We start from the raw sequence: 14,887 nt of genomic DNA, 5'->3' as shown, positions 1-14,887 counted from the left end.
TGGAGAAGGAAATGGCAACCCACTCCAGTATTCTTGCCTGGAGAATCCCAGGGATAGAGGAGCCTGGTGAGCTGCTGTCCATGGGGTCACTCAGAGTCTGACACAACTGAAGTGACTTAGCAGCAGCAGCAGCAGTCAAGAAAAGATGAAAGAGTTGTTGAGGAAGTAGTAGAAAATTGAGGAGAGAGAAAACAATCATGGAATAGTGATTTCAGAGAGTGAGAAGCCAAGCTTCCTAGAAGAAAAGAATAAATTAGGTGTAGGAGAGTTGAATGCTATTTGAGGTTTGAGGCCCTGAATTTCCTATGAAATCACTGAAGCCAGGTAGATAATTTTCTTCAAAAATAACCAGCTGATAAAACATACATATGGAGAAGCCAAACAAGTGGTTGCATTCTGCTAGACTGGACCTATTTCAAGCAGCATGGAACATGGGTATTGAGACTGTCTGCAAAAGAACTGCTACAGGACTAGATCATTATCTCCAACCTGAGCACACAGGGAAGTGAAATCAGGAGATTCAGATGGTCAGTGAAAACGTAGTGAGGTTAAGGCTTCATTTCAATTTTAAGACTGATTCATTCTGGCAAGTAGGAGTTGGGACAAACTGGAGAAGGTGGATCTTAATTTTTGACAGGCAGGGTATTTCTATGCAGAGTCTAAAAGGAGAAAATTAAGGAGTTAGATCAATCTAGATTGGAATCAAATGTGTGTTAGACTCTGTACTGGGCACTTTCCTGTTATTTTATTTAATCCTCCTAATAACCCCATACTTTGGGTAAGATAAATGCTTGTTTTATAGATGAGAAAATAAATTAGAGAGGATCGAATGGTTTGCCCAGAAGCATCTGATAAGGATTTGAAGCCAGACCTTCTGATCCTGAATCGAATGCTCATCCTCTGACGGCAGCAGTAATACTTAGACTCTAGGGTTAGAGATAATCATCAAATAGGCAGGCTGGAGATGACTGAATCAAGCCAAAAGGCCGAGGCCAGATTCAGTGTTCTCATATAAAGGGACTGAATAGTAGACAGGTAGCTCTGAATAGAATTTTCTGACTCAGGATAAAAAATCAGTTCTTTCTGATTAGCCAGATAAGTAGCAATGGGTTAGGGCTACTTGGACCATGACCCAAATCATGGAGCTGGAGACAGGAAAATCCTTGTTGTCTCAGTTCCAACTCGGTCCTGGAAAACGACTGGCCAGAAGTTCAGTAGCAAGCAGTGCCAACCAGGGAGAAAGGGAAGGAAAGAGATGGAGCAGGAATCCACATTGGGCCCGATATCAACTCTCTCCAGGGTGAATGACACAATCCTGGAGTCCCAAACAGGACAGAACTGCAAGTATTATCAAGGGAGAGTTGCAGTCCTTGGCCATGAAAATATAGAAAGGGAACCGGCAGGCTAAGAATGGGTTCTTATGTTCTTCGCAGATCCTAGCTGGCCTCCTTTACTTCACCTAAAATACCTGAGGCTGAGCCCCCAGCCTGTCTCTACTTTATATCTCTAGACTCTAAAGCTACACTGTCCAATACAATAACCACTAGCCATAGTTGGCTATATACATTGAAGTATAGATAAAATTAAAAATTCAGTTCCTCAGTCACACTAGCCACATTTCAACTGCTTAATAGCCATACGTGGCTAGTAGTTACCATGTTGGACAACACAAATAAGAAACCATTCTTTTGATGCAGAAAGTTCTGTTGGCAGTGCTGGTCTAGAAAACAAGAATCAGAGAATAGAATGAACATTCCTTATTTACATCATGTGGGACCAGCCGTGGGCCAGCAGGCCAAGAGACGTGCAGAAGACTGAAATTATTACCAACAGGTCCATCCTGTTCTCTACAATACCCATACGCACCTTACTCCATTCCTTATTTATTTCTAAATATAATATATATAAATTATATACAATATAATATATTTATTATTTCTAAATATAATATAACTGAATAGAATCATCAGACACAAAAGTACAGGCAAGAATGATTTACCAGAACCATAGGGTCCAACGATGTTAGACTCAAGTTTGGATAAGGTGTGTCAGACCACAAAAATGTATCTCCATCTTCCAGCTATGTTTGAAGATTCAGTTTCTGGCAGGCAGGTGCTTGGGAGATACACAGCACATAGCCTCATTCTTGCACATTATATAGAACACTTCATTCTGTTCACACGTTTCTCTGCATCTTCCCAACTTATTCCAACACTTCATGGCTGAAATTAAAAGGAAAAGGAGAGGGGTGGATCAGTCTAGAAATAAGCAGCAGGTTGGGGAAGGGGGAGGCCAAAGACCAACAGAAAAGACAGTTATAGGGAAATAAGGGGACATGTGAAGAAAAAGCCCTCCTAAGGCATCCTCCAGGTTTAAGGGAGATTATAGTCACTGTCTTTTCTTTTTTCTCACTTGTGTCCCCAGTCACAATTCCAAAATTCTCCCCACTCAGTGACCTGGGACCTACTTGGCTGCTTCCCCACCCCAACCAGCTCCCTTTGGGGAGGCAAGAGGGCCCCTCTCTCCAGGGTTTCATCTCTCCCATATTATAAGGTACCCAGGTAGGGTTTCATTCCCCTCCCCCCATTATAAGGTACACAGGTACCCAGGTGTCAATTAACCATCTTTTCCCTTTACTTTTGGGTACCCTCTTTGACCATATCAATGAAAAGGGACAGGAATCTGAAATACATCTGTCAGAACATCTGCAAGTTTTCTTTGTTGTTGTTCATTCTCTCGGTCATGTCTGACCCTTTGCGACCCCATGGACTGCAGCTCGCCATCTATAAAACTCTTTACCACAACATTCCAGAGCTTTTCACTGGTCTTGACAGGTCAAGATAATTAGAAACAGCTCTCTGGTACAACCTCAAGTAGCCCAGGTAAATTGAGGTTGCCTGAGAGAGTAGAATCAGAATCCTCAAACAATCAGAAATCAAGGAACCGTTTTCATAGAGGCAACAATACATCAAAATTCAAATTATCCCAAGGAATGTTTTTGGGAAAACTCCCATTTCCTCCATACTCTGTGTCCAAGTCTCTCCCCTCCAAGTACCCACCCTGTCTTTGCCATCATCTTGTTCAGCTTCTCCAGAGCCAACCGTAGAGAGAAGGTCAGAGTGGTCAACTAATGCCACTGAAAAATCAGCACCAGGGAACTCAAACTTCCCCTTTTGAGTTTGAGAGATATGCTAGATATGGTTAGTGAGATATCCAAAGGCCATTCTCCCTGCCCAAGGCCATTCTCCCAGCCCAAGCTATTAGAGCCACCAGAATTCCCTAAATATGCATCAGGTTCCCTGACCCACTTTCTCTTGGGAAAGATCCTGGTTACCTGGGGTGACCTGGGCCAGGAGCAGGGTAATAGTCAAAATCAGAAGGAACTTCATGAATTATGGATAGAGATAGGAGGCTTCTAGGCTGGCAAGACAGTCAGAGGACTCCATGCTGAGCAGTCCAGACTGGTATTTATTGCCCCAATGAGCATGGTAGAACCATGATCAGTGAACCAGAAAGGGAACAGTCATTTAAGATTAGACAGACAGATATGTAATCAACCACAGTAGTAGAATGGCTGTTGGACACGCCACCTTCTTCTGCTCTTCCAGCCATACATATATATATTTGTCCCACCACTTCCACCCCCAGAGTTTGGCAATCACCATTCTAGTCTCTGTTTCTATGAGTTGGACTTTTTATTTATTTATTTTATTTTTTCTTTTTTTAGTGGAGTGCAGTTTATTACACCAGCGGGCCCAAGGCAGAGTCTCCTCTTAGCCAAGGAACCCGACCAGTTTTTTGTGAAAACCTTGTATACCCTAAGTGAATCGAAGTTGCTCAGTCGTGTCCGACTCTTTGCGACCCCATGGACTGTAGCCTACCAGGCTTCTCAGTCCATGGAATGTTCCAGGCAAGAGTACTGGAGTGGGTTGCCATTTCCTTCTCCAGGGTGAGTTGGACTTTTTAAAAAAAAATTTTTAGATTCTACAAAGAAGTTATATCATGCAGCATTTGTCTTTCTGTGTCTTGTTCCCCAAATCTTTTGTTGAGGTAACTTTTTAATTGCATTATATACGTTTTACATGTATTTTAACTTCTGTATACACTACAAGATGCTTACATGTACTACTGGAAAAACCATAGCCTTGACTATATGGACATTTGTCGGCAAAGTGATACTCTGCTTTTTAGTACACTGTTTAGGTTTGTCATAGCTTGCTTTCCAAGGAGCAAGTGTGTTTTAATTTTGTGGCTGCAATCACTGTCCACAGTGATTTTGTAGCCCAGGAAAATAAAATCTGTCTCTGTGGCTTCCACTTTTTCCCCTTCTATTTGCCATGAAATAATGGGAAGGATACCATGATCTTAGGTTTTTTAATGTTGAGTTTTAAGCCAGCTTTTTCACTCTCTTCTTTCACCCTCATCAAGAGGCTCTTTAGTTCCTGTTCACTTTCTGCCATTAGAGTGGTATCATCTGCACATCTGAGGTTGTTTTCTCCTGGCAATCTTGATTCAAGTTTGTGATTTCACATGATTATGAGGGTAAAAATCAATAAATCAGTAAAATAAATAGGAAAAGGCTTTGTATAAGGCCAATGATGACAAATTCGTCATAATAACTGACCCAACCCTTGGCAGCAGAGGAATGAAAAAGGAAATGTTGCTCTATTGACAAGTGGCTTACTTCTAAGGATTAGTAGTGAGAAAATTAGCCCTGGAACTCATTTCCTCTCCTTCTAGAAAGGACTGTAGAAAAGAAACCTGAGGTGCCATTTGAGTTTCAAGACCAGAGGGCACAACTTTCTCCATTTTTGAGAAAGGAAATGTTTCCAGTTAGAAGAGTAGGACACTTGGCTAAGAGTCTTGAAGGACTGGAGACTGAGAAGTGGGGAAACTCACATGGGCTCCACTCTTACAGAAATTTAAAGGGCTTCCTTTGTACATCCAAAGAACCCTTAGGGATACAGAGTTTCTCTTAGTATTGCACTCTTCTTTTGAGATCTACTTCTCCTTCAGTGAAGAACTCCATCATAGCCCTGCATGTTTATTCTTCTGATTGTTGATTAGCAGAATAAGGTAACCTAATGAAGAGATGACCTGAACCAATTATGTACATTATCTAACAGGTTTTCATCATTAGAGGAGACTCTCATAACAAATCCTTTCCCATCTGGCACAAGGTACTATAAAACAAAATGCCCTGGTAACTTCACAAGCTGAAAAGGGATCCCCCCACACCTGAGCTATATTCATCTCCATCTCTGGGGTATCCAGCATTCTTCAGCTTAGACATCTCCACTTCCTCATTTCTACTGATAGCCAATTATTTTGCCATGACTTTCATTCAAAGCTCTCCAAGAAAAATAATCTGACTGGCTAAAAAGAATCTGATTCACTAGCTAATAGACATAAACTATTGTAAAAGGACAGAAAACAATAGAACCACCTCTCTTACTGATATCTACAAATGTGAGATTTTCTCTATTGTCAAGCATGAAGTCATAGGCACCTTATGAGTGGGGTGAATGCCTGTCAGTAAGAAAAGGAACAAAGAAAACTGTGGAAGCAGAGCAAAAAAGAGAGAGAGAAATGAATGAAGATTAGAGGTAATCTTTGTGTGAATATGTGCTTTCCAGACGAAATTACAGATTTAGAAAGGAGGAATCCAGAGAATTCCCTGGTGGTCCACTGGTTAGGACTCTACCAACTCACTGTCGAGAACCTGAGTTCAATCCCTGGTTTAGTAATTAAAATCTCACAGGCTATATGACAAAGCCAAAAAAAAAAAAAAAAGAGGAGTCTATATATCTATTAATGGTCCACTGAGAATATTATCTGAGAGTGTGAAAAAGTAGGAGGCATTCAGCAGGAAGGGGTTCACACTGATGAGTGGACTTGGCTGTGAAATGTTCAGGAGCTTAAAGTCCCCAGACGGAAGGTGTGGTCAGAAACCCAGCCCTGAGGCTAACTACATGTGCTTGACCTCTTTAAATAGGCTCCTGCAGTGCTGTGGTCCTTTACTCAACACCAGTTACCTCTTTCCAAGCCTGAAGTGGGTACCATTGCCATCTCTGGCCTAGTGCAAGATAGGGTGGTGTCTGAGATTCAGAAAACTGCATCTCTTCTCCGCCTGACCATTGACTTTTACTGTAAAAGTGAAAGTCGCTCAGTCATGTCCGACTCTTTGTGACCCCATGGACTATACAGTCCATGGAATTCTTCAGGCCAGAATACTGGAGTGGGTAGCCATTCCCTTTTCTAGGGGCTTCCCAACCCAGGGATCGAACCCAGTGGTCCAGTGTAAACTAAAGCCTCTCTCATTGGAGAGTGCCTAGCCTAGAAAATGAACTTTCTTATGTTTCCAGGGGATTTATCACATCTTTCCTGGGACCCTTCCACAACTTTTTCAGATTTCAGCCACCAGCCCCTGGTTTTTCCCTGTTTCTATCACTGCATCAAAGGAAAGGAAAATTCTACATTTCATTTCTTTATAGTTTTTAGGGGTGGGAGATGTTGGAGGAAAGTGGGGAAAAAAGATGAACTACCTAGTTCAAATAAGGCTTGGAAATTTGCTGTCTTTTATTATATTCCTACTCTGACTCCTCCTGGTGCTAAATGCAATTAGCAATGGCAATAGATACACTGGGTTTGTTTGTTTGTTTGTTTGTTTTCAAATTACTTGAAATGATATTTGACAATCTAACACCAATGTCTGTGTGGGGTAATGAAAATAATATGAGCTTTGGAGATGGACAGATCTAGGTTCAAATTCTCACTTTGCCACTTATTAGCCATGTGACTTTGAATAAGCCAATTAATATATCTGAACCTCATCACTGACCTCAGGAGCTTTGCTGTGAAGATTAAATGAGGAAATGCCAATAAAGCCCATAGAACAGTACCTGACATACAGGAAGCCCCCAATGTTATTTTCTATGAATTTCCAACTTTCTTGATTTCTTGGAACATTTGACTTGACTTCTTTCCTCCCTGAAGCCCCCTTGGTTCTCCTTCCTTGTCAACATAGTCCATATTCAGGAAAAGGGACAAGAATTTTCAGTGATTCAAAGACCACCATGTTCACCATGCTTTTTAAAATCAAGACTGGAACTGTTGAAACTTTGGGTCTCAAATCTAAGACCCAGAGTACTTACTCAGAATCCAACCTCAAGGACACATCTCTCCTCTATGTCTGGAGTGTGTACAATGTAACTCTGACTGAGTTGTAGTGAAAGATGGTAAGGAAGGTTCCCAGCATTTTATCAAAGAGTGTTTCCAAGCTTATCCCTGTTCCTAGCTCTCCTTGTTCCTCCCAGGATGTCTCCCCTGGTTTCTTATTTTTATTGTTGCTTAAACTTTTCTAAAAGTTGTTCTTTCCCTAAATACTTCATTTCATTGTCTTCTTTCCCAGGAACCAACTACTGATCTCTCCGTATCATGTCATGTTTTTATCCCTCCTAGAATGTCCTTCTTTAACATCACCCCGTCCAAAACTACCCAGGCTATTTAGAGCTTCTTGTAGACTGCAGGCTAAAATGCTAGGAAGTGACGGAAGAAGAGCTGTCTAAGAGGGTTCCTGTCCTTAAAAAGCTTACACCTTCTTTAGGAAAAGGAAATTAGGCAATTTTCAATGACCTCCATATCCTTTCAAAAACATTCAAGAATAATTTGCCAAATAAATTGAATCTCACTTAAGAATACACAATATATAGGGTCCTCTGTTGAACACCAGAAATACAGAACAGTATAGAATACTGTTCTCTATTATCCAATCTATTAAGATAAACTAGGTTATGATGTAGTAATCAAAAAATAAATCTTATAAGAACAAAGGTTTAATTTTCACTCATGCTGCATATCCATTGCAGGTTTGCTAGAGTCACTTCTCCATATCTTCTCACTCTGGAACCCTGACTGATTGAATAGCCACTCAGTTGTTGCTCATCACCATGGCAGAGGGAAAGAGAGTTCTGGAGGGCTTTGAACAGGCCATTGTACACCCTGACCTTGGAAGTGATGTTCATAGCTCACTGCCTATGACAGTGACATGGCCCCATACAACCACAAGAGGGCCAAGAAGAATGATGAAAGCCAGAAATGTTTGATGAAAAGCTTTAATGACCTTCAAATATATCCTCACTGTAGTCAGGCAAAACTGCTACATGACTAGAAACAATACAAAGTAATCTGTGCTGAGTCAAATCAAAAAACATATTATAGTAGGATAGAACATGGAGGATTATAGTAGGATAGAACATGGAGGAAAGGGCAGGATTTTAGGGAAGTCTTCATGAAACTTCTTTAAGTCTTGAAGGAAGATAGATTTCAGAGAAATGGTGAAGAAGAAGAGAGGCATGAGAGGATACTCCAGATAGGGGAGTTATATGAACAGAGGAATGGTGGCTTGTAAGCCGTTTGGCAGAGAAGGCAATGGCACCCCACTCCAGTGTTGTTTCCTGGAGAATCTCAGGGACGGGGGAGCCTGGTGGGCTGCTGTCTACGGGGTCGCACAGAGTCAGACACGACTGAAGCGACTTAGCAGCAGCAGCAGCAGCAGCAGCAGCAAGCTGTTTGGAGGAATTCAGGCACCAAATAAATCAGAGAATTGCATAGTGATAAAATTTTAAAATCCTTAAGTGTAAATCTAAGACACTTAGACTGGGTTCTCAAGGCAAAATCAGGGAATTGAGATGCTAAGAAGGTAGGGCTCTGGTCCCTTCCTTCTCAATTCTTACTTTAAGCTGAGCAGATTCATTCCAATCTGTTTGATACCTTGAGTCCCAAGTTTTTGTTTTTGAAAAGTTTTCTGCTAGTTGCTAAGAGAGTAAATCTTAAAAGTCATCATCAAAATGCACAGGGAAGTATCTCTGATGAATATAGATGCAAAAATCTCAACAAAATATTGGCAAACTGAATTCAACAATATATAAATTCAAACAATATATATCATGCACCACGATAAAGTGGAATTTATTCCAGGGATGCAGGGATGGTTTGAAAGCCAAAGATCAATCGATGTGACATACCACATTAACAAAGAATCAAATCACATGATCATCTCCATAGATGCAGAAAAATCATTTGACACAATTCAATGTCCATTCATGATAAAAACTCTCACCAAATTTGGTATAGATGGGGACTTCCCTGGTGGTCCACTGGTTAAGAATCCACCTGCCAATGCAGGGGACATGGGTTCGGAACTAGGATCCCACATGCCACAGAGCAACTAAGCCTATGGGCTACAACTACTGAGCGCTCGAGCTGCAGCTACTGAAGCCTTCACAACTTGGAGCCTGTGCTCTGCAACAAGAGAAGCCACTGCAATGAGAAGCCCATGCACTACAATTAGGTGTTTTAAGCATATTTTCTTTTTCATAGCCCACAAATACATTTCTAAGCAATTTGCCAAAATGATTTTATCAATTCATATTTCTATCAACCTTGCAAGGAGAGTTGCTGTACCCTCTCACCAACACTTGACATTATCTCTGATTATACATTTTTAATAAATTGTTTTTCTTTAAATCAGCCAAAATTTATTTATTGGTTGGTTGGTTGGTTGAAACTCAGAACCATGTTTGATGCCGAAGGGGAGGCATAAAGATACATGGTCAAGAAAATGTGAGCAGGAAGTGTGACAGGAAAAGGAACACCAAAAATAAAAGTTAGTTTGTGTAAATAAAGTCTCAGAAAATGTGGGTACAGAGTCTCGGGGTGACAATATGGGAGCAAAGACACAAGAGAAATGATTGGAGAAGACATGAAAATGTAAAGGGAAAGTAAAAAAATGGAACATTTTCATATAGAAGATTACAAAATGATAAAATTTTAAAACACTCAGAGTAACAAATTTAAAGTACCTAAAATTTTTACTTGAAATTAATTTGTTATGTATAAGTGTAAACCATTTATGGAACGTTTTGTTGTTGTTGTTGTTGTTGGGTTGCTGTTTTCTGACTCTTTGCGATCCCATGGATGGCAGCACACCAGGCTGCCAGTCCTTCACTCTCTCGCAGAGTTTGCTCAGATTCATGTCCATTGAGTCGGTGATGCCATCCAGCCATCTCATCCTCTGTTGCCCTCTTCTCCTGATCTTTCCCAGCATCAGGGTCTTTTCCAAAGAAAAGGCGGCCAGAGTATTGGAGCTTCAGCTTCAGGATCAGTCCTTCCAGTGAATATTCAGAGTTGATTTCCTTTGGGATTGACTGGTTTGATCTCTCAAGAGTCTTCTCCAGCACCACAATTCAAAATCATCAATTGTTCAACGCTCAGTATTCACTATGGTCCAATTCGCACATCCATACATGACTACTGGAAAACTCATAGCTTTGACTGTATGGACCTTTGTCAGCAAAGAGATGTCTGTGCTCTTAAGCTGTCTAGGTTTGTCTTCGCTTTTCTTCCAAGAAGAAGGTGTCGTGGTTTTTTTTGCCACTTTATTTTTTAAATCGAAGGATAATTGCTTTACAGAATTTTGTGGTTTTCTGTCAAACATCAACAAGAATCAGCCATAGGTACACCCATGTCCCCTCCCTCCCGAACCTCCCTCTCATCTCCCTTTTCATCCCCCCCTTCTAGATTGTCACAGAGCCCCTGTTTGAGTTCCCTGAACCATACAGCAAATTCTCATTGGCTATCTATTTTACAAATGGTATTGTAAGTTTCCATGTTACTCTCTCCATACATCTCATCCTCTCCCTCCTCCCCTCCCCCCATATCCATAGGTCTGTTCTCTACGTCTGGTTCTCCATCGCTGCCCTGAAAATAAATTCATCAGCACCATCTTTTAGATTCCATATATATGTGTCCGTATGCAATATTTATATTTCTCTTTCTGACTTACTTTACTCTGTATAATAGGCTCTAGGTTTGTCCAGCTCATTAGAACTGACTCAAATGCATTCCTTTTTGTGGATGAGTAATATTCCATTGTATATATTTACCACAGCTTCTTTATCCATTCCTGTGTCAGTGGACATCTAGGTCACTTCCATGTTCTAGTTATTGTAAATAGTCCTGTAATGAACACTGGGATACGTGTGTCTTTTTCAGTTTTGGTTTCCTTGGGGTGTATGCCTAGTAATGGGATGACTGGGTCATATGGTGATTTTATTCCTATTTTTTTAAGGACTCTGCATACCATCTTCCATAGTGACTGTATCAATTTACATGCCTGCAGTCACTGTCCACAGTGATTTTGGAGCCCAAGAAAATAAAATCTGTCACTGCTTCCATTTTCTCCCCATCGATTTGCCATGAAGTTATAGGATCAGATGCTATGATCTTCGTTTTTTGAATGCTGGGTTTTAAGTCAGCTTTTTCACTCTCCTCTTTCACCTTCATCAAGAGGCTCTTTAATTCCCCTTCACTTCCTGCCTGGGCTTCACAATCAGGTAGGCTACGGTTGTGGCCACTGTTGGGCAAGGTTGCTGGCCAGCTTTCTGGCCAGGAGGGGCCTACAGATGTATCCCACTGTGGGATGGGTCTGAAGACAATGCTCTATGACTGGGTGGGGTTCCAGGCTATGCTCCATGATTGGGTGGTGTCACTGGCTAGATTCTCTGCCTGGGTAGGGCCACAAGCTGTGTTTAACACAGATAAGGCCATAGGCTGGGCTGAACTACAGGGCAGAACTGTAGGCTAGACTCAGCCTTGGGTTGAATTCTAAGGCTGCCCAGGGTCACTGTTCAGGCTCTCTGGCTATGAAGGCCCAGAGGCGAAAGTTAACAGTTGGGCAGAGCTGATGGCTTGGCTCCCTGCCCAAGTGTGGCTGTAGAATGAGCTCTGTGGGTTCCCAGGACTCTGGTCAAGCTTCCTGATCAGAGGGCTGGAAGCTATACTCAGCGCTTGGACAGGGCTGTGAATTGGCTTTCCTGCCTGGATGGTAATAGAATGGGCTCCACGACTGGTATGGCTAATTGGCTGGGAACCAAAATCAGACAGAAAGGCCAACTGAGCTTGCCTCTGCAGATGATCAGCACTGCTGGTCAGGATTCCTGCCCAGGCTCTACTGCAAGCAAGAACGTAGCCACCAAAATCTGAGCCCCAGTTGCTGTAAGCCCTGGCTCCCTTCTCTGTCTCTGTCTGATCCCTTGTAGGCAAGCTCTGTACAGTTCCTCAGTGATGCCCATGAGCATCCCTCTACTATCACAGCAGAAAACTAGAGCCTTACTGTCTAAGGAGGCAAACAGTGTCTGGTTCAAGGGACAAGGGATACTATGCCAGTTGAAAGCAAGGGTATCATATTGAACCCGGGAGAGTCAAGTAAACTTTTACATATTTAAAGTTAAGACCCAGGACTTTCCTGGTGGCACAGTGGATAGAAATCCATCTACTAATGCAGGGGACATGGGTTCAATCCTTGGTTTGGGAAGATTCCACATGCCACAGGCAACTAAAGCCCATGCATCACAACCACTGAGCCTGGGCTCTAGGGCCTAGCAGCCACAACTAATGAGCCCCTGTGCCACAACTACTGAAGCTTGCATGCCCTAGAACCCACAGGCCGCAAATACTGAGCCCGTGTGCTACAACCACTGAAGCCCGTGAGCCTAGAGCCTGTGCTCTGCAACAAGGGAAGCCACCACAATGAGAAGCCTGAACCCATGTGCAGCACCGAAGACCCAGGGTAACCAAAAATAAATAATAAATAAAGTGAAAACTCAGTTTCTCTCCCATCTCCATTTTGACGATAGTGACAAACTTATACCTTCTGAGCAGGACTGTGGAGGATCCTTCCCAGGGAAACTGGCCCAATATCAGAGGAAAAACCTGAAGACATACACACCATGTGTCTTAATCTGTTCAGCCTGCTATAACGAACTACCACAGACTGGGTGGTTTAAACAATAAACATTTATTTCCCATAGATCTGGAGTCTGGGAAGTCCAAAATTAGTGCACCAGCAGATTCAGCTTCTGGTTCAGAGATGCCCTTCTTATTGTGTCTTCACTTGGTAGAAGGTGCAGGAGAGCTCTCTTGGATTTTTTTTTTAGAAGGGGCACTAACCTCATTCATAAGGTATCTACTTTTATAACCAAATCACCTCTCCAAAGGCTCTGCCCCTTAATACCATCATATTGGGGCTTGGGACTTTAATATATGAATTTAGAAGGGAACACATTCAGTCTGGGGCTTCCCAGGTGGCTCATTGGTAAAGAATCCGTCTGCCATTGCAGGAGACAACAATTCGATCCCTGGGTTGGGAAGATCCACTGGGAGGGGAAATGGCAATCCACTCCACTTATAGGCAATTCTTGCCTAGAAAAGCCCATGGGCAGAGGAGCCTGGCGAGCTACTGTCGCAAAGAGTTGGACACCACTGAAGCAACTTAGCACGCACGCACGCATGCAAGCTAATGTGTAATCTCAACACCTCCTCATGTTAGCTATGTAACTGGAGTTGGGTGAACCACTTCAAAACAGCCTGAGCTTCCCCAACCAAAAAAGTGATGACAGTATCTACCTCTTAGGTTACTTGAAAGGACTAGGTGAGGTAGTAAGTGCCTACCTAGCACATAGTAGGTCCAGGTTTCTCTCCAATGTTTGCTTCCTTACCCACTTTTTCTACTGGAATTTGGTTAGGTATACTAAGAGACACACACAGAAGTCAGCCAAAAGCGTTTTAATAAAACTCAGGAATCTGCTGAAGTCAGGCTCAGGGCAACGTTGTCTTCATTTTTGTGCCCTTGGGCTTCAACCTTTAGTTAACTTTGGTAAGCCATGTGGTTGGTACTTGGGCTTGACACAGCACAGTTTACCACTCAGGCACAGAACATAGACTTTTTCATTCTTGTGACAGCTGTCACGGCAGTTGCCATGAAGATTCCAACAGTCTTCAGTGCTGTCTGATACAAAGAGAAAAAAAAGAAGGAAGCCAGGATCAGTCCTGTGGGGAAACAGATCCTAGTTTGAGAGAACTAACAGCCTTGCTGGAAAAGGGGAACCATTGGAAATGGAAAAGTCACCTCTAGACTTATATAGTGGTGGTATAGTCTCAGGGGCTTCCCTGCTGGCTCAGTCAGTAAAGAATCCCGGTGCAATGAAGAAGACCCTGGTTCGATCCCTGAGTCAGGAAGATCCCCTGGAGAAGGAAATGGCAACCCACTCCAATATTCTTGCCTGGGAAATCCCATGGGAAGAGGCTCCTTGCAGAGTACAGTCCATGGGGTTGCAGTGTCGGACACCACTTGGAGACTAAACCACCACCACCGTAGTCTCACATTCTTTTTGGACACCCCATTCCAAGTCCAGCCTGCCCCCAACGGTCCTTCTTTTAGAGTCAGTGGGTTATAATGATTAGGAGCATAGACTCTTGGAACTCATACAGATGGATTTGAAATCTGTCTACAACACAAGCCAAACCAGAAGACCTCAAGTAGGTCATTTCACTTCTCAGATCATCCATTTCCTCTATTTTAGAAAGAAAGTAGGGCACCTGTCACAAAGAATTGTTGCTGAGATTAAGTGAAATAGTGCATAAAAATGCAAGCATTAAATAAATTCACGTATAACATTACAAGACCTCAGAAAGAGTTACAAATTTTAAAAATTATTTCATAAGATTAAACTAGAAGGCCCCCAAAATATAAGATGACATAAAGGAAAGAAAATTAAACTGTACTTGGACTTTCTGGCAGTGATGCTTTACCCGTGAAAAAAAATGGTGTCACATTTTTAAGATATTCAAGGAAAATAAATGTTACATCCAGTAAAACTGACTTCTAAATACAAAGGACAAAAACAAGTATCAACACATTGAAACTCAGGAGATACTGCTCCCATGTGCCCTTCCTAAGAAATCTAACAGGGAAAGAGCTAAACAACCAAATGAGAGAGGCCATGACACAGGACTGGTAATAAACATTAAATATAGTTACTCATAG

General features: G+C 42.1%; 1 protein-coding gene across 1 annotated transcript; it reads right to left on the bottom strand.

Moving 5' to 3' along the window:
* Positions 1 to 2,094: 2,094 nt before the first annotated feature.
* On the bottom strand, positions 2,095 to 3,389 carry DEFB121 (defensin beta 121). The gene is made up of 2 exons (XM_086335183.1): positions 3,335 to 3,389; positions 2,095 to 2,222 (listed from the first exon to the last, which is right to left on the bottom strand). The coding sequence occupies exons 1-2, from the start codon at positions 3,387 to 3,389 to the stop codon at positions 2,095 to 2,097; spliced, it is 183 nt and encodes a 60-aa protein (XP_086191309.1).
* Positions 3,390 to 14,887: the final 11,498 nt, after the last annotated feature.

The sequence above is a fragment of the Bos grunniens genome, chromosome 13 (assembly GCF_055505025.1).
Source record: "Bos grunniens cultivar Pamir isolate PY7600 chromosome 13, Bosgru_T2T1.0, whole genome shotgun sequence".
Classification (NCBI taxonomy): Eukaryota; Metazoa; Chordata; class Mammalia; order Artiodactyla; family Bovidae; genus Bos; species Bos grunniens.
Note: the sequence above shows the minus strand (reverse complement) of the source record. Positions and strands in the feature narration are given on the sequence as shown.

Excerpts from the sequence above, each read along its gene's own strand:
- DEFB121 (XM_086335183.1), bottom strand. The coding sequence starts at position 3,389 with ATGAAGTTCCTTCTGATTTTGACTATTACCCTGCTCCTGGCCCAGGTC. Across the intron at positions 2,223-3,334 it reads CCTGGCCCAGGTCACCCCAG|CCATGAAGTGTTGGAATAAG; the intron begins GTAACCAGGATC and ends TTTTAATTTCAG.